General features: G+C 38.4%; 1 protein-coding gene across 2 annotated transcripts; it reads left to right on the plus strand.

Annotated features, from left to right (window-relative positions):
- Positions 1-1,054: 1,054 nt before the first annotated feature.
- LOC115359485 (C->U-editing enzyme APOBEC-2-like) lies at positions 1,055-19,891 on the plus strand. 2 transcript variants are annotated; one of them, XM_030051997.1, is made up of 4 exons: positions 1,055-1,763; positions 9,172-9,396; positions 11,364-11,682; positions 18,389-19,891. In XM_030051997.1, the coding sequence occupies exons 1-3, from the start codon at positions 1,516-1,518 to the stop codon at positions 11,665-11,667; spliced, it is 777 nt and encodes a 258-aa protein (XP_029907857.1). In that variant the 5' UTR covers positions 1,055-1,515; the 3' UTR covers positions 11,668-11,682; positions 18,389-19,891. The 2 variants fall into 2 exon arrangements, with proteins under 2 accessions (XP_029907857.1, XP_029907856.1); XM_030051996.1 differs by having other exon boundaries at positions 11,364-11,672.
- The last annotated feature ends 582 nt before the right edge of the window (positions 19,892-20,473 follow it).

Genomic DNA, 20,473 nt, shown 5'->3' on the forward strand with positions numbered 1-20,473 from the left:
CTGGAAGCTATTTTGCTTTGATCATCATGGGACAATAAAACTCTCCACTGAAGGACAAATTAGTAGTACTACTACTAATAATAGTTACAAGAAGAAGAAGCACAGGAGAAGAGGAAGTAGGAGGGGGAGGTTTATTGTATAGCAGTTATCAAAACTATTATGACAAAGTGCTTTACAGTGAACACATAAAACACAACCATAACATACACAGTAATGTATGAATCAGCAGGCATAAGGAATAAAACTTGAAAAAATAAATAAAGCACAAGGGATGTATTGTTAAAAGAATGGGTGAATTAAAACCTAAATTAGCAGCACAAGACTAAGTGCAATAACAAGTTAAAATACAGTATAACACAATAATTAGGGATAAAATTAAACAGAAAAAATATAAGTAAGCTTTTCAATAAAATTACATCTTCACAAGTGATTTAAAAGAAGATGCTGATATAGTACACCAGAGTTCCCCTGGCAGGTCATTCACACAGCCAACAAGCCCAAGTGAGCATTTGAGCATTTGCTAGGTCCCTTTGGTCTTTAAGTGTGACGTGGGAGCAGTCAGCAGGTTCCTGCCTGCCTGGCTGGTACAGGGACAGCAGTTCACATAGATATTCTGGGACCAGGTCATGAAATCTTACAATCAATCCTTAATGACAAAGTTTCAGAGCAGCTCCTGGGCAGCTCCTTAACCCTTTATCAGGCAAGTGACTATTTTTGGTAATTTCAAAAATTTTACATATCACGCCCATCCCCTGTCTCAGTTAGTTCAATAATCATTTGGTCTTCACCCAGCCAATCAGTAAAGATCGCTATACATCCCAGGTCACATGATTGTGGCATTTGACCAATCTCATTGGCTTTGATTTTCTATAGGAAAATGATTTTTTTATTTTTTTTATTTTTTATAAAAGTAATAAAGTCATGTCATGTTCACTAATAACAGTCTAGGTTTTTTTTTTTTTTTTTTTTTTTTTTTTGAATTTCAAAGTATTTCAATGAGTGCCCTATAAAGGGTTAAAGCAGGGTGGGGGTGTTTCTCTGCTGATCCTCCCACTGAAAACTGGAACAATCTCTAAGTATAATAATAATCATGAAAACACAATGACCAGTTGTGGTCAGGGAGGAACCTCCATCACATCAAGAGGTGGCCCAAACTGACTGGAACATATGGAGGCCAGTATCAGCCTGACAGATGGGCAAAAGCAATATATCAGAGTAACCCTCATGTTTAGTACCTCCCTCTCTGTTCTGCCCCTCACTCTACTTTTCTCCTCTACTCCCTTTCGCCAATCTTCCATTCCACCCTCCCTCTCCTTGTCTGTCCTCTTTCCTGGTGCTGTCCTCTCTGTTTTGTCTTTTGTCTGTCTACTTCTGATTTTCTTCCCTTCGTTCTATCTCTGTCCTCACCTTCAAACTTCATCCACTACCTCCTTATCTTTCTTACTTCCCAACCCTACTACTTTACACATACTGCCCAAACCCACAAATTTACCTGGATGAACTGATCTTATCACCATGGCTGACAGAAACCGCACAGTGAGGAGGAAAGAGAGGAAAGAGAAAGAACCAGATCAAGCCACCAAGGATGTAAAGAAAGACTTGAAGAAGGACGAAAAGGTTCCTGATGAAGGAGCAAAGGCTGTGGAGAATGGAGAAGTCCCCAGCGGCGAGGCAGCAGAAGCCAGTGGCAGTGTAGAAAACGGCGAGAATAAGGAGCTTCAGCTTGAGCTGTTGGAGTTGCCTCCATTTGAGATCATCACAGGGTAAGTGATGGTTGGATGGATGGTTTTAAGGATGAGTCTGGTTGTTTTGTCCTAATCACATCTCCTCTTATATAATGCTTTTGTAGTCTTTGCTATTTTCAATTTGCTGTGAGGTTTTTCCACTTCTACAGTGCAATATTTCAACACAACTAAATCTGACATCCCCTTTGACTGTAATTATAACTGCCTACTAGAGTCATGCCCAAAGTTATGTGACAGTAGTTATCAGTAGGACCCAAAAGGTGCACCCATCTGGGTAACACTGGAATGCAGATATAGCGGGCCTGAGTGAACTTCACTGTGCTGAACTGCATTCAAGCAATGCTGATTTGATTCTTAACTAATTCATGGCCAAAGTACAAACATCTGTGTGAAATTTGATGATGAAGAATGTAATTAAGTTCCCTTGAAAAGTTTCTGATTAAATGAGTTCAATCTTTTTTATTATTATTATTTTAAAGGCATGACAAGAATTCACTTTTTGTTTGATTTTATATATTTTTTCAGTTTTTTCAAGTTGGGACAAATTTTTAAAGGGAGTTATATAACAAAAGGACACAGATGTTCACCAAAGCTTCCCTAATTTGGTTGGTGTTCAAGATAAATATGCAATGCAGTCTTCCTGTGCAAAAACATAACCACCCCACAGTTACCTGCCTGACGAATAATTAGGACTTCCTGTTTGAATGTGGTCAAAAATCAAGCTTGACTTGGATCAGTTCTCCTCAGAGGATATGAACATGACTTCTGTCATCACAGTGAAGTTGTCGCCACACGGCTTCTTCTTATACTAGATTCCTTCAAAGCATCTTCATGGCATTTTATGGGGGAGGGCAGACTCCATCTAAAACACAGACAAAATACTAAAATGCACTCAGTAGAGCTATACCTGTGCCAACATTATTCAGCTGTCATGCCACTTCCAAATGTTGGATATTCACCAAAACTTAATCATGTCCACGCCCACAGACCCCTTGACCAAAGGGTCCACATGACAAATCACATGACCAACCACATGATGCTGGAACCTGCGGGTTGATGATGGCTGTTGGAATCTGTCATCCTTTCCATTTTCCAAGTGATTCAGTGTCAGTGTCAGAGGCTGAATAATCACCACAATCACAGAATACTATTACAACAACAAAATATTTAGTTTTCAAAAAGATGTAGGTATCTCAAGGAGAGCATTGGAATCGGGGGAACATAAAGGCTTTGGGGGAGGAAACAGGTTCACTTTGGCTTACACAGCACCAAAAGTTATATAGGCCAATAGAAGGGCATGCTACACTGCATAAACATCTCACTGCATGGTCCACAGACCACTCTACACTGACACTTCAGAATTTAAGAGATAGGCTGTGGTCAAGAATAGCTGATAGAAACCCCCACCCCACCACCAAATGTAGGCCGACTCTTGGCCTACTACCACTGCTATCCCTTTAAAGCATGACAAACACAGTTAAGAACAGGTATTGTCTTATTTAGTATTATTCTCGAGTGGTATCGTCATCATCTACAATTTGAGTATTATACGTGACACTTCCACAATGAATTTTATACTTGTCAAAATCTTGCATGTTGATGATATTGTGAGGCAAATTTGAAATCATGTGGAAGTAGCAAACAGAGTATGTGAATTTTTGGAGGCTCGTATTTAGCCTGCAGTCATAATATGGCATATGGCTCAATTACTAAAAACCTACACTTAGAGCGCTGTAACAGAATTGATGTGAGAGAGTCCAAATCTTATGCCATTAGCTCCACGTCAGATTGAAGCACTTAGCTGGGCCTCACGTCTTCTGTTGGCAGGATACATTAATACTAAATACTGGCCATGACCCGCAAAGACATTATTACAACAGCTATTTGTTTTGAAATGTGTTCCAAATAACACCATTACAACTAGAAAAGGATTAGTTTTACAGCAGTTAATATTACAAGCATTTGCAAGGTTAAATGCAATGTAAACTCAAATTGTAGCTTTTACCAGCTTTTATTCAGCTGATAAGCATACTGATTCAAATATTCAGGAACTTGAATGTTTGTAGTATAGTCAGTCTGTAGTGTAAATGACTGACTGATGTTATCATGAGCTCATAAAGCATAGAAATGTGGAGTTCAGCATATAACTGAATGGAGTTTCAGAATCCGAATCAGAAATTGGGGAAATTGGGCTCTGACTGTTAACAGTGCCCAAGTGTAAACAAAAGTAGTTTTAAACAGTCTCACTGACCACAGTGTATTCTTAAACTCAAACTGTGTCATAAGGTGGCAGACAGCTGATCATCATGCCATACTGAGCATTTTGAAAGATGAATAAATTTCCATGTTAAAAACATACAAATGAACGTCATCTCTATTGGATTCATTTGAATCTGTCAGCCATCCTGGATTGTTGCAGGCATGATGCAAAGAGTTGTAGAGTGTTTTATAGAGTTTGTGTTGCAGCGGAGCCATTGTTTTATTATTATACTTTTCTATGCAAACAAATGCCTAGCCTCTAGCTGGTTTTGACACTACATAATATGTAAGTCTGACCATAACAGTAAATTTACTTTTTTATACATCAACACTGTAATCAAAAAGGGAAAAACACTACAAACAGAAAGGTGCAGTGTTTTTTTGTTTGCTTCCTGTCAGGAGAAGGTCTCGTAAAACATAAAGGCAGCTAACTGTGCTGACAAATAAGGTGAAGATAAAAAGTTTGAACAGGAAATGTATCTGCCTTGGGCTCGGGGGCTGCTTACTAAGACCTCACAGAGTCACAGGGCTAATAATAAAGAGCTGGAATTCCACTCTTGGCAACGCTGACGCCCTAAAATTAGCTCTGGCTTGCCGTGCCATGAGTGCTGTCGTTTTCATCTGCTCTCATCACTGCAAAAACTCAAAATCTTACCAAGATTATTTGTCTTATTTCAAGTAAAAAATGTCTTATTCCTAGTCACAATATCTCATTACACTTAAAATAAGACATGATCACCTCAGAAGTAACTTGTTTTTAGACAATTGTCTCTTGTTTCAAGTGAAAATTCGCTTGAAACAAGTGAAAATTTGCTTGTTTTATTGGCAAAATTTGTTTCTTGTTTCTAGCTCATTTTCACTTATTTCAATTTTCACTTGTTTCAAGTGAATTTTCACTTGAAACAAGTGACAATTGTCTAAAAACAATTTGCTTCTGAGGTGATCATGTCTTATTTTAAGTGTAATGAGATATTTTGACTAGAAATAAGACATTTTTGACTTGAAATAAGACAAATAACCTTGGTAAGATTTTGCGTTTTTGCAGTGCATCCTCCCAGTACAAGTTTGTACCCATCCCTCTGTCACCAGTCCTCATCCATGCCTCTCTGCTAATACAGCAGAGACAGCTGCTGCGGTTGTGTGTGATTTACTGGAATTTTAAGCATCCTAATGAGGATATGTTGAATAAATGTTCAGTAAAACACCCAATGAAGCAAAGTTCAGCATGTGTGTAAATCAAGTCAACAGTTTCTAAGTTGTTTTGTGACACAAAATACTTTAGGATTGAGTTTTAATTTCAGTCTTCACGTCCTGGACCCTCAAGTCATCTCAGTCTCATTAAACCCCAGCACCCACCTACAGTGATCGTCCTTGGGCCTCTGATATGACAAGATATTTTGGTTTGTGTTACCTATAGAATTATCTAGGAGGCGTTCTTACAAATAAATTCAAGGTGATGAGGTTAAAACATGTTAAGTAATCATTCATACATAATTAAGTGTCACAGCAATGTCTTGTGATTTGAGCCTGTGAAACCTGAGCAAATTCACTTGATTTCTGTCACAAACATGGGGAAAAAGGTGATATACAAATTGACAAAAATTACTGGAACATTATAAGAGAAAATTAGCACAAAACTGCACAAAACAACTAGATTGTAAAGAAAATGTTGAAAAACTAATTTAAAAAAATACAAGAAATTACCAACAAATCAGCAAAATATGAAATGAAAATTTAAAGAAATGAATTAATAAATTGATATTCATATGTAACATGATATATTTAAAGGTCAGATCAGTGATGCTAAATCAGATTTCTTGTGTTTAAATGCTTGTGCGCCTTTCATAAGCATTTAATGTAGCAATATTAAACTAATCCTCATTTTGTCAAGGACCCCTGGGGGTCTCCGGACCCCACTTTGAAAACCACTGATCTGGATTACTAATGAAGTTGACTCCAGGATAACATCATTGCTTGAAGTTATGATCACTTACACAGGACAGCCTGTGGGTTTCAAGAGACTGAAAGAGAAGCAAAAACTCCTCAACTGAGTGGGAAAAAATGTTATTTTCTGATGTGATTTTGAAAGTCTGATAATCATTCTCTGATTGTTGTTTGTGCAGTAAAGAACTCTAGCAAAAATCATCAAGGGACCTCTAAATAAATATAAATGTAAATATAGGCCATTTTAATAGTGAAATTAAGATCAGCAGTCATTTTAGAATCAGAATCAGGGGGAAATCAGGGGGTAATTTGACTGCCTTTTGATCTTTAGCTTCTTCAGGTGCATGATATTGTGTCAGCTGTCTGAGTCACAGTGCAGCCTCATCGCACAAAGGGTAGGGATGGTAAACCCATTTAAAGCAGATGTTTCCTATGTACTGTTAATATTTAGTGCTATCTTCATCATCCACCAAGACCTGGGAGTTGCTAAAAGTCAAAGACTGTCATAAAAGAGGCTGCAATTTCTACAGTAATCCACTCCAGCAGGGCTGGGTGGGCTTTAGTTCCCCTTGTAGGGTAACAGTATTATCTCTGTTGATTGGCTCACTTGCTAAAATCTTCCTCTTTGGAGGCTTGTTTTAGCAGAGTGCATGAGAGAAAGTCCATGACTGACACCAATGTGAGCTAAGGCACCATATTTAGATGGCAGCCTTTACTAGCTCTCAACTGTTCTGATACGATGTTAAATTGGTAAAATAATTCTGTGCTAACAAGCGGACAGTGAGGGCTCCTCACTGCCATTTAATGAGGCCAACAGAGGAGAACTCACTGACTTAAATGACACTCTATACATAACAGGTGCAACTGGAGGCACGAGGAACAGAATCTGAGGTCATCTTCTGATTAGATCGCTCCACTTTTATATGTGATGGAGAAATGAGCTGACAAGGTTCTGTCTGTATAGAAAGATCTACAGATTCCCACAGTTTCATGATGATTTCTACATCCAGGATGACAATGGAAAAAAAATTTCGATGGAAAATTACATCTTTTAGTTACAAGTAGACGTTAAGGGACAGTATCAGTGATCTTGCATGTTCAGCATAATATCTAGAAAATGTATTTACTTCACGTTTCGGCTAATCTTTTTCATATTTCAGAACTCTGATATCATTTATTCTACTTTTGATCCTACCATTGGTTTACATTCATCCCTCTACAATGTGGAAATGAACTTTCAGAGACTTCTAACTGTCTTCACACTGGTACTCCATCACCATAATAAAGTCGTCCTCATTACTTTTCCTGAAAGCAGCAGCACTGTTGTGTTTTGATGACGTGAACTTGGGTGGAGTGAAATGGACCCTCTGCTGGAAAATAGTCCCCAGTGAAATATTTGCTCTCCGACTTTGTTAGCCACACAAGCAGAACATTATGAGGTGGAGTTTCAATCTAAAATTCAGATTTCAAATTTTAGGGATTTTGATTATACACTACTCACAAAAAGTTAGGGATATTTGGCTTTTGGGTGAAATTTATGGAAATGTAAAATGTTCACGCTACAGTGATATTATATCATGAAAGTAGGGCATTTAAGTAGAAGCATGCACTGGTGATTTCCTCATCTCAAACAATTTCTTGAAACAAAAGCCAACAACAGTGGTGGGTATACCACAACAAAAAATGTCAGTGTCAATAACTTGTCATGTGCCCTTGAGCATCAATTACAGCTTGACAACGATGTCTCATGCTGTTCACAAGTCGACTTATTGTCTGCTGAGGCATGGCATCCCACTCTTCTTGAAGGGCGGCCCTCAGGACATTGAGGTTCTGGGGTACAGAGCTCCGAGCCTCTACACGGCGACTCAGCTGATCCCATAGGTTTTCTATGGGATTCAGGTCTGAGAAAGTGCAGGCCACTCCATTTGAGGTACCCCAGTCTCCAGCAGCCATTCCCTAATGATGCGACCTCGATGAGCTGGAGCATCAAACACCTGATGTGAATTTTGCTGTTAAACTCCTTGTTAGAGAACAGCAACTTGTGCAAAAAGTACTGAAACATTGAACAGTTGGACATGTGCATTCAAAAGTTTACAGAAGGTCACATTAAGTTCACCTGTAAAGGTTATAATGCATTTTAGGTTCATCCTGAAATTTCACCTGAAAGCCGAATATCCCTAACTTTTTGTGAGTAGTGTATGTTGTAAAAATTTTAGTACACCCACATGATTTGCAACATGTTCTGTTGTAAAATGTGGGTAAATTGGACTTAATGGGCAAAATGGTCCTTTAAACAGACGTTAGCACACTTCACAGTTCTCTATGATTCAGTTCCCTCTTGTGGCAGGATATGAAACACTGCTTGAAAGGTGCACTTCAGGGTCAGTCAGGGAAATGCCTTGCCATCTTCATATGTAAAGAAAAACTGAGGTGTGGTTGAGGTAAAATGCATCATGAATGGTCAACAGCTTCTCAGTGTTGTAATAATGCAGGGAGTTTTATCACTGGCTAATTGGCTGAATCATTGTGTGAACTCATTTTGCATTAAACTGAATGTAACAAAGGTTTATTTATATATAAAAGTTCTGCACTGTAGCTTTAATGCTCTGATGGCTTCCTAACCTGACTGCTTGATCCCAGTGAGCTGATGAAAATTACCAGGGGTTATTCATTTACAATGCAAATTTAGAAACAGAAAGGTAAAAACATTCACTGGTGATGGTGAGGATGTAACCATCATCTGTGACTATTTCCTATTCTCTGTCCTGATGCACTATTACTCTGTAGGTATGATTGAAAATGTATCAATAGAGTTTAAAATATAACCTGCTGCATAACACTAAGACCACTAAAATATACAACAAATTATGTGATAAATTTGACTTCAAGCTGTTTAATTAGAAACATCATTCCAATGTATTAAAAAAACAACTAGCAAAATGCACTAAAATGCAGATGTCATGAAAACCTAGGAAAATTAAGTGCATAAACATAACATATTGAGACAAGGGGCTAGAGAATCGGCACAGCATTTCAAAAAGTAATTTTGCAATACTGAAATGACTTGTATTTATTTATTCATTTATCTCCATATCTATAATGTCAAATTAATCGATCCCATAGTGGCCTTGTGTCATGGTTGTTTCTCTCAGCTCTCAAATGATCCAAGCAGAAGTCAAGATTGAAAAATCACAATGTTTCTTCATTTTTCTCTTGCCCACAGGGACCGAATCGATCCTCTCCTCTTCAAGTTTCAGTTTAAGAATGTGGAGTATTCATCTGGCCGCAACAAGACCTTCCTGTGTTATCTGGTGGACCAGGGGAATGCTGCCGATGGGCTGCTGAGGGGCTACCTGGAGGACGAGCATACAGGCGCGCATGCTGAGGAGGCCTTCTTCACACAGAGCCTGCCCGACTATGACCCCGCACGCAAATACACAGTCACCTGGTACACAGCTAACTTACGTTATCACATGGTACTGTATATGTTATACAGCATGCACCAGATGAAAGGATAACTCCTATTATTTCCAACTTGGTCTGTGACCATTTTCCTGATTTTTGTAATCATGATGATTGATTGACTTCAAAATGTTGTTACTTACCTCACCACAGAGCTTTTGGTGTCTGCAGTCTGTAGTGATGCTGTCCAGAGTGTAGAACCACAGCTGAACTCAAAAAAGTGGTTAAAATACATAGTCAGCGGTTGGACTCTAATGTCACATTTACATCAACCCCCTAGTGGTAATTACAATTAAGTAAAAGAAACAATGAAACTTAAGCAAAAAAGTACCTTTGGTGATGTGAACTTTGCAGAAAAAAGGATAGCCAGTAAAGTAATACAACAAAAGTGTGGAATGGAGTATAAATTGATAAATGACATATTTGGTAACATTTTCTTTGGACAGTCCCCTGTAGATATTCAACAAGATGTCAATACAAGTTAGTACAAGTTAAATATCAAGAGGTCACTAGAACATCAGCAAGGCATAAATTACATTTCAGCAACATGTCTGTGAAGCTATATTATGGAACCCACCAGAGGTGGTTGATCATACAGTCATAACTGTGATCATACAGTCATAACTGTGCACAAAATACATTAGGCCTAGTTGTACGCAAGATTAGCTGCAGACAGACACATGCACACATTGTGTTTTCCCTGTTATTGCAAGACTTTTGTGCAGTGCCCAAGTCGACTGAAGAGGAAATATGGACAAAAAAGTTTTACTCTGCACTCAAGCTAATAATTCTACCTAATAAAAACATCTTGCTTGTCAGTCTGTGAATGTGCAGCCTCTTAGTGTCCTAGTGGACACTTGCACAAACTTGGCCAAGTCAGATATGAACTTGCACTTTCCAAAAAGGAAAGGATTGCTATGCGGCCAGACTAGCAGGTTGTAGGTTGCAGTCTAGTGGCTGTGCCCTCGGGTCAGCTCAGCTCTGGTTTCAGACAAAAGAGAGAGGGAGAGAGGGAGAGAGAGAGAGAGAGAGAGAGAGAGAGACAGACAGACAGACAGACAGAGAGACAGACAGACAGACAGAGAGAGCAACGTTGAATGAAGAGAGGAAATGGCAGTAGTGAGAACAAATGTATTGCAAAGGTTTTAAAACACCACATCCATGAGAAATTCTTGATCGTATAGTCATAAATATGTACAAAGATATTACGCTGATAGGCCCAGTAGTATGCACACACACAGACAGATACACACACACACACACACAACCAAAGCATGATGCCCTCCATGACAAATCTGTATCTCTTGTAATGAATTCTATGTAGGTATGTGCATCAGAAAGTGTTCAGAGAAAGACAACCACCACACGGCCACTGGCTGCTGGGAGACAGAACAAAAGAGTGCAGTAAAATTTTCTAGCCATCAAGGACATGCATGTCGGTCAATAGGGCTAAATGCTATAAGATAATCACTACATGTGATTCTAAACATTTACCTGTAACTGGACAATTACTGTCTTTCTCACATGGCCCAACTGATAATGAGGACATAATAATAAGCTGACATGAAACTGATAATGTTGTGAAATTATTATTATTATTATTATTATTATTATTATTAATATTAATAATATTATTATTATTAATTTCAGAAGATTAGAAAAGAAATTATCATACTTGATGATTTTCTGGACAAGTCCCACTCATCGCTGTTCATCTGACTCTGCTGTGCCCAGTGTTAGAACTCTATGTCACCTCTGCATTTCTACATGTTTTTACATGTTTCTAGATCAAGAAAGACATGTGCACCCTCATAATTAAATGAGGTTAAATGACCAGTATGATTGTCACAAGATTAGAAACAATCATTAATTAAAACAAATTAGGAACAATTATCAGTCAAAAGAATTATCAATATGTATTCCCTAAAATCAAAGTCATCTCCTTTGTCCTAGGTATGTGTCCTCCAGTCCCTGCTCAGCTTGTGCAACCAAAATAGTTGAATTCTTGAAAGTGAGGAAGAACCTCAAGCTGAGCATCTTTGCTTCTCGGCTGTTCGAGTGGGAGGAGCCAGAAATCCAGGCCGGCCTGAAGGCCTTGCACGCTGCCGGATGTAAGCTGAGGGTGATGAAGCCCCTAGATTTCTCCTACATCTGGGATACATTTGTAGAGAACGAGGACCAGCCTCTGAACCTCTGGGAAGACTGCAAAGAAAACTACGAGTATTACCACGAGAAGCTGGCCGACATTCTGCAGTGACTACAGTGAGTGATGGTAGGGACAGCTCATTATGTGAAGGGCAGGATTTCCCTGTGTGTGCATTTCCCTTAGCTTAAAGGGACAGTTCTCCCATTTTGAAAAAGCTGATATTACTTCACTTCCCCCAACTGCTACGCTATGACAGTGGTGGGTCTATCTTCCTCTAATTGTTACTGAGTGCTGGATACTGGCTAGATGCTCCAAATGCTAACTGTTAGGCTCCTGCCATTGAGCTGGACTTCCCCCCAGCTAAAAATAACTGCCAGAATCCGTAGATATGAAGATGCAACTATCATAACACATGTCACAATTGTTTTGAACAGTTATGATCACAAAATTTTGAAGGTCACAATTCTCAGTTAGAAATTGCCACAATTGCAAGAAAAAGTGAATTGAGGGGAAAAAATAAACTTCACATTTCAGACATTATTTATTTTCTCATGTGGCGGGAATGTGGATGACACTGTCAGTGACTATGATGACATGGCTGAAATAGTCTGACTTATTTTGATAAGAAAGAGTCTAAATAATTTTTTTACATGGGTTGATTACACGACCTCACCATCCATATTTCCATTTACATGCTACAGAGCATTGCCCAATTTAGTCTGACTTTGCCAAACGCTACGTAATAAATGTCCATTCATTCATTCATTTTCAAACCACTTATTCTGATTAGGGTTGTTGGGAACATATCCCAACACACACAGGGCAGAAGGCAGGGAGACACCCTGGACAGGTCACCAATCTGTCGCAGGGCAAGATATGTCCAGTTCACAGAACATATTTAGTGTACAGTGCATCCGCCTCACCCCAAAAATGTTGGGGTTTTTTTTGCTTTTGTTGCCTATCGTCTTTTCCAAAGAATGAGCTCATGGATTTACCTTGAAAGTCACTTAAAGAGCACCAGCCATCAGGCAGTTGGATTGCTGTACGTGTCACAATCCGCCAAAAAAAAAAAAAAACTCAAATAGGATGTAATTTTACAGTTAAGACGTATACATGGATTAATACCCTTTGATAGCTCAACTAAAGAATATATAAAAAATATTCAGCATGTCTTAATCCTAGTATTGCTTACTGACTGTGATCAAATGCTCTTCATATGGACATCTCTTATTCCTAGTATTGTCTTAATTGGGTTAATATTGGAATATGGCTGTCCATCTAGACATCATCTGTGTGGGTTTAGGATCATCAAAGCCTGGAATTACTTTGCATTTGATGAGAAAAGGTTTGTTTTTATTACTCTTTTGTAGTAGACAACAGAAATGACTGTAATTTTGGGAAAACAGTTTGGAAACTTTGCAACTCACTTAAGAAAGACGCTCTGTTGGAGTTGATCATGCTTGAATTCAGAGACACTGATTGGATGAGAATTCAGAGTGAGTCATGCAGTGAGGCAGTACTTTCTCACAAATGTGAATACACAGTATGGATTGCCTGTTAATCTGGTTGACTGAGTCTGAGATCCAGTCGCACTGTGAGCCAGATCAACTCTGGAGGGGCAAAGTCAGATCCAATTACCTTCCAGTTGCAGTTTCTGCTATGTGCTTTTACTCATGGCATTAAGATGCACCTTTTCCTATCCAGAAACAGACTGCTTTTTAATACTAGGTGTTAATGTGGTGTAAAAAGCTAATTAGGCAGAGTGTGTATCATATCCTGTGGATAATAAAAAGCATCCAAGGAGACAGACCAAGAAAGCTAACAAGGATGACACACGAGACAGCGTTGCCATTACAGCTCTGTCCTGACCAAGCTAGTCAGAAAAAGACTTGAAGATAGGGATGTGTGAGGCAGAGAAAACAAGGAAATGTGTGGAAGCATGAGAAAAACAAGCAGGGACAAGTCAAGAACTGCAGTGACTGAAAATAAGTCATTCCCCTGAGGTTTTGGACATTTTCTTGTGCTACAAGTCAGGCTGTTCTCATTCAACGTTCGTACAAATTCCTACGAAAAATAATGCACAAATTTTCGTGCATATTCCTACAAATTTCCAGCAGCACGAGCAATCAGCGCGCCTGCGCGAGCCCAGAAGCGAGAGCCTTAAGAAAAATGGCGGACATTCCTTTTATTCTCAGTGGAAAATGCAATATTTTAAGAGAGCTTATGCATTCAAATGCGTTTTGATAACATTTCTAGCGGGAAATGTGCATTTTATTTCCAAAATCTTCGTTCAGTTAGTGTATATAATGTTTACTTTGTTAGTTATTACGAAGATTATTTCAGGTTTCTATCGTTGCTATGGCTGTTGCTATGGACGCTGCTACCACTGTCGCTGATGTAGCTTCCGCTCGGAAGTATTGTCCTCACTGACTGTCACCGTGGAAATCTGGGGAGGGAGGCGTGGGGTTAACCTGCTCTCACAGAAATCCGTGAAATGGGCATGACCTCCTAATAACGCATTGCGTGCTCCTCGCATGTAACCTGTTTTAATCGATTTCTATGGTTTTAATTCCGTGTGATCACCACACAAACAGTGTTCACTGGAAGTCGGCGAGATTCCGTGACGTCACGTTGTGGGTGGTGGTTCATAGATCCCGGAAGTGCAAATTTAATTGATATTCCGGAAAAAGGTCTGATTATTAGCCATAACGTTGTAACCATCCAAGGCAGACTTACCACGAGCTATGAGGCTGTGTAACGATGGCATGTGCTTCATCCGAGTCCACAAGTCCCGTATAATATCAACTTTATTTTAAGAAAACACGTTTTATTTGCGATGTCATATCACGGAGAAGCACTACATTACCCATAATCCTAGTGTTTATCAGCGACGTGTCTGATTTTACTTTCATCAATAAAGTCAATAAAGTGTAATAAAGTGCATGAAAGTTGATAATATGCTGATATGTTACGCCATTGAACACAACCCTTTCAGTCAGCGAAACAGAGCGGGTGGAAAAACCGCGGAAACACGTCAAAATAGCACTAACGATTTATATAGTCTATATTTTTTTTTTTTTTTTCATAACACATCTTTACTCGTGGTATAAACATAGGCTACATGTTAAGGTTATAGTTTTGGTGTTGAAAAACTACCGTATGTATGGTTTTTAAACCTAAATTCAAAACTTTTCCCTTAACCCGGAAGAGGCGTACCAGAACTACAATCTGCGCGGAGTTGCAACACACAGAGGTGTCCTGCGCCATAGATTTTGTAGTTCTAATATGTTATGTCTATTATGTGATGTTGTGATCACTAATTTTTCAATCTTCATTGTAGTTTTTGGGTGTGGGAAGAACGCCTGTTTGGTCAGATTTTATTTATTTTTTTCTTAAGATAGTGAAATCATGTTTTTTCCATGTTTTGACACTAGTCAGTGGCGCCCCCTATTGGTTTGCCATCGGGCATGATAGTAGAGGTCAAGAGCTTTCCAAAAATGTTGACCCCATGTCTGTGCCATTTTTTGTTGCTGCACTGTAAGCCTTTAAAAGTGTCTCAGGTGACCATATTAAGTCAATGGGAAAATATGAAATATGAAACACTGAGTATTTTAAGGGGAAAATAAGCTTTGAAATGGTCCAAATTGAAAAGTATGACTGTGTTTAAGACTAACATCAATATTATAAATAAATTTGGCCATTAAATTCCCCCCTTAAAGAAGTTTGACTGATTTTATCAAGCTTGGCCCTAAAAGAGGTCTGCAGATGTACACCTGAGACAGCCTTGGCTTGGAGCACGATGAAAATCAAACTTTGTCACAGAACAACAATGAAGACATCGTTTGAAAGGTCTTGACCTATGGAGTAACATATCTCAGTGTGAGACCAGTGCGCAGTTCCTGCTCCCCACAAATGCCCTTAGAACCTTGCACCTGAGACACTTTTAAAGGCTTATATAAAGCCTTTTATAAAAATAAATAAAATCTGACCAAACAGGCGTTCTTCCCACACCCAAAAACTATAATAAAGATTGAAAAATTAGTGATCACAACATCACATAATAGACATAACATATTAGAACTACAAAAGCTATGGCGCAGGACAGCTCTGTGTGTTGCAACTCTGCACGAATTGTAGTTCTGGTACCCCACTTCCGGGTTAGGGGAAAAGTTTTGAAATTAGGTTTAAAAACCATACATACGATAGTTTTTCAACAGCAAAAGCATAACCTTAACATGTAGCCTATGTTTATACCACGATAGAAACCTGAAATAATCTTTGTAATAACTAACAAAGTAAACATTATATACACTAACTGAACGAAGATTTTGGAAATAAAATGCACATTTCCCGCTAGAAATGTTATCAAAACGCATTTGAATGCATAAGCTCTCTTAAAATATTGCATTTTCCACTGAGAATAAAAGGAATGTCCGCCATTTTTCTTAAGGCTCTTGCTTCGGGGCTCGCGCAGGCGCGCTGATCGCTCGTGCTGCTGGAAATTCGTAGGAATATGCACGGAAATTTGTGCATTATTTTTCGTACGATATCATACGAACCGTTTCATGAGAATACGTTGCATCGTTACACATCCTCATAGCTCGTGGTAAGTCTGCCTTGGGTGGTTACAGCGTTATGGCTAATAATCAGACCTTTTTCCGGAATATCGATTAAATTTGCACTTCCGGGATCTATGAACCACCACCCACAGCGTGACGTCACGGAATCTCGCCGACTTCCAGTGAACACCGTTTGTGTGGTGATCACACGGAATTAAAACCATAGAAATCGATTAAAACAGGTTACATGCGAGGAGCATGCAATGCGTTATTAGGAGGTCATGCTCATTTCTGTGAGAGCAGGTTAACCCCACGCCTCCCTCCCCAGATTTCCACGGTGACAGTCAGTGAGGACAATACTTCCGAGCGGAAGCTACATCAGCGACAGTGGTAGCAGCATCCATAGCAACAGCCATAGCAACGATAGAAACCTGAAAGAATCTTCGTAATAACTAACAAAGTAAACATTATATATACTAACTGAACGAAGATTTTGGAAATAAAATGCACATTTCCCGCTAGAAATGTTATCAAAACGCATTTGAATGCATAAGCTCTCTTAAAATATTGCATTTTCCACTGAGAATAAAAGGAATGTCCACCATTTTTCTTAAGGCTCTCGCTTCGGGGCTCGCGCAAGCGCACTGATCGCTCGTGCTGCTGGAAATTCGTAGGAATATGCACGAAAATTTGTGCATTATTTTTCGTATGATATCATACGAACCGTTTCATGAGAATACGTTGTACAAGTTCATACATTCTGCAATTTAAAGCTCCATCTAAAAAGCAGTACACGTGCACTTTCTCTTTCTTTAGTTTTATTATGGAATTCAACTAAGAAAGGGAATATAAACCTCTGTACTTCTATAGACATTGGTACAATTGTCTACATTCATTTTTCATCAGGTGCTTTCCCACCAAACAGTTCTGGGATTTGGACTGAGTGGGATTTGGACTGAGTGTTTTTATCGCATTGTGTGTATTTATTGGACTGTGCTACTGCTTAAATTTCCTCCGGGAAATTTACCTATCTATCTGTCTATCCATCCATCCACTGGGTAGCTTCCCCAAGAACTACATACCCTCAAGGACTTTTCCTGTTTGCGTTTGCAACGCCAATAGGGACACTGAAGTGTTGTCCATAAGTGGTTATCCTACAAAATGTTAGAGAAACATTTTGTATTTTGCTTTGACAAGTCAAAATGACATCGTGTTGCATGTAGGCTCAGTAAAGCTTGGACTTTACTCTTGGTCCACTGGCTGACATTTTGTGCTTGTTCCCTTGTACAAGCTAAAATTTACACAGCTATTGCTTACATGAGGTTTATAGAATGGCGGTTGTTGGAGTTGTATTGGCTCATGCATTTGATCAATCGATGTACACTTACGTCTGGACCAATCCCTGTTCACTTAACATTACTCAAGGTTCCTCTTGTGCATTACACACAGATCCTGAGGTAGGGGCATAAAAAGTCCCTCAAAACAGCATTCTAAAAACTTTGATCATTCCCAGCTCCTGCAGTGCAGACACAATAAAACAGGGAGTAGTGCCATCCTCTGCATATTCTTAGATCTATGAAAAAGTTCCTCCAGTCCAAAAATGCCCTGTGAAACCACACAACCTGGGAGCAAATGTAGCTGTGGCACAGGTATCCCACATTATGCTCTAAACAACACAACCCCATTACAATGTATTGAGGAGATACTGGGTAATATTTCCTGCAATAAAGGTAAAACTATCGGAATTTTGAGAACCAAAACAAAAATCTGACTTCTGCCAAAAGATGAAGAATGAATATTATAAAATGGGTTTGCACATTAGTGACACTGCTGATGATTATAGCCTGAATTTTAAAGAAGGAAGGAACTGAGCACTTCTGTGAACATAATTTAAAAAATATCAAATAATAATGACAGGGGTGGAGAGACAGAGAGGAAATGCAAAAGAGGAAAAATGATAAGGGGACAAAGGTTCTCTTGGATGGATTTGAAGACGGCTTGCTGTACTAAGACTCAAGGTTGCACAAGGATAACATTACCCTTAGTCACCTGTCCACTTCAAAAGCAGATTAGCATTCATTAGGAAACAGGATTTGGACATTGGTAACAGCTGCAAATTTAGTTGAGCTCTTATTATTAATGTGTATCTATAAAGAAATCTCTTTGAAACAATGACAACATTCTGTCAAGTTTATAAAGTGTGAAAATATTTAAAGAACAAGTAAACGGTTCATACTCTTTGTTGTTTCTTCTTTCTCTCTTTGTCTGCGCAGGAATCCAGTTGGCCCCGAGTGTCCGTCCTCTGATTGACACCATGACTACATCTATAGTATAGTGTTATGTACTGTATATGAATCAATAATCGTAGAGTTTGTGTGTGTGTGTGTGTGTGTGAGTGTGTGTGCATGTGTGAGAGAGAGGCTGTGTGTGAATCTGTGTGTGCTGCTTTTTGTGCAGTGTGTATATGAATGCATGAGATCACACTCACTCTACATACAAAGTTGAAGGAAGACATCTGCCCTCCACTCTGGCTTCATCCTGGTTTGAGTCCTGCACGTCTTTGGTTTCTCTCAATTTTTGCTCTTCTCAAAGTTTATTTTCCATTTACATTAAAATGTATTAGTATTCATAGAGTTCTCTGGATCTCTCTCAACATGTACATGTTCTAATGCTGATTGCCCAAATATACTCCATACAAAAATTGTTATAGTGTAAATCTAAGCAACAACTAAACAGTAATGCAAGCCTTTAGCTGAAAGGCCATTGAGGTGGACTTCCCCTCAGCTAACATTTTTAAAAATAAAAACATAAATCCACTTAAACTGTTAAATTAACAAAGTTTGAGTTTGATGATGTGCAGCAGTATTTTTACTGCCCATAATGAGATTAAAAATACTTTATGCTAAGTAATGTTAAACCTTCTTTAAGTTGAATAAGGCAGTAATTTTTAAGAGTGTTAGCTGGGGGGAAGTCCACCTTAATGGCAGGAGGATAACCATTAGCATTTGGAGCAGTCAGTATCCAGCACTTAGTAACAATGAGAGGAAGATAGCACCATTACTTTCCCACATAACAGCTGGGGGGAAGTAAAATAATATGATTTTTTCCCCCAAAATGGATGGACTATCCCTTTAATGCAGATGCAGAATTCCCTTCATATTACACACATTGTGTTTTTTTGTCATTGTCATTGTATTTTACAACTCAATAATCAGAAAAATTTTCCGTTTTGGAAACTGAATGATGATTTAGTTGAATAAGTCAATGGCTTGTTAGTGAGTAAAATAAACAGTATAGAAAAGAAATAGAACTAGTAATATGTTTTGATCAATGATTGGCTACTTTTCTCAGCTGTGACTTTGTGCAATAACATTCAGTGACACTATCTTTAGTAACACACAAGTTGCTAATTATCTAGTCAGCCTCTAGTATGAATGTGTTGCCTTAAATTAGGAGAATATTTACACATAGCTGATGCAACTCAGTCCTGAACTCTCTGTCTGTTATACCGTACAGTATTTTCATAAACTTCAAGAATGCTGTCCATGTGATTCATATTAAATCACATTGTTTTTTGTTTTGTTGCATTTACTTTAACTGAACAATTAAAACTTTTTTTTTTTTACTACAGAATTGAAATAAAGCTCTATCTGCACATTATTTGACTAAATCATGTTAATATGATATTTTTTAACAGAGTTTATAAGAGATGTATGATTGCATTATTAGAAATTGCACTTTTAAAAAAAATTTAAACGTAGCAGATACGCACGATTACTGAGGATAAACCAGGTATGATTTGATGTCATACAGTTTCACTGAAATAAATCAATATCCTGTTTGTTTTGCATTAGTTGCCATGTCTCTCTGTTTCCTCTCATTCTGCATATCCTGAGGTATGAAAGATGATTAGGGCCAAATGAAAAAAAAGAAGAAAAGAAATCTGAGAAAAGTTTGAGAAAATAGTCTTAATTTTGAGATGAAAGCCAGAATTCTGAGGAAATTAAAGTCAAAATCTCAGAATTATTTTTTCCCCCAGAATTCTAACTTTAATCTCAAAAGTCTGGCCTTATTTTATTATTTTTTTTTTAGATTAACCTCAGAACTGTATCTTCTTATTGTCATGGCTCTAATCCTATTCTGTACAGGTGCATGCCTTGTACAAAATATTTAATGCTGGTATGGATAGCACCCTGTGTAAGGTAGTGCTTGTAAGACACTTCTTGTTTCTGCTAAATTTTTCACAGAATAAGCAGTCATAATTTAGAGCTCTAAATATCATTTTTCCTCCCTTTATCCAGCCACTGTTTTCCGTTCATTCCACTACATTGTGAAAATGAACTTTCTTCACACCAATA

Source organism: Myripristis murdjan, chromosome 5 (assembly GCF_902150065.1).
Source record: "Myripristis murdjan chromosome 5, fMyrMur1.1, whole genome shotgun sequence".
In the NCBI taxonomy this organism is placed as follows: domain Eukaryota; kingdom Metazoa; phylum Chordata; class Actinopteri; order Holocentriformes; family Holocentridae; genus Myripristis; species Myripristis murdjan.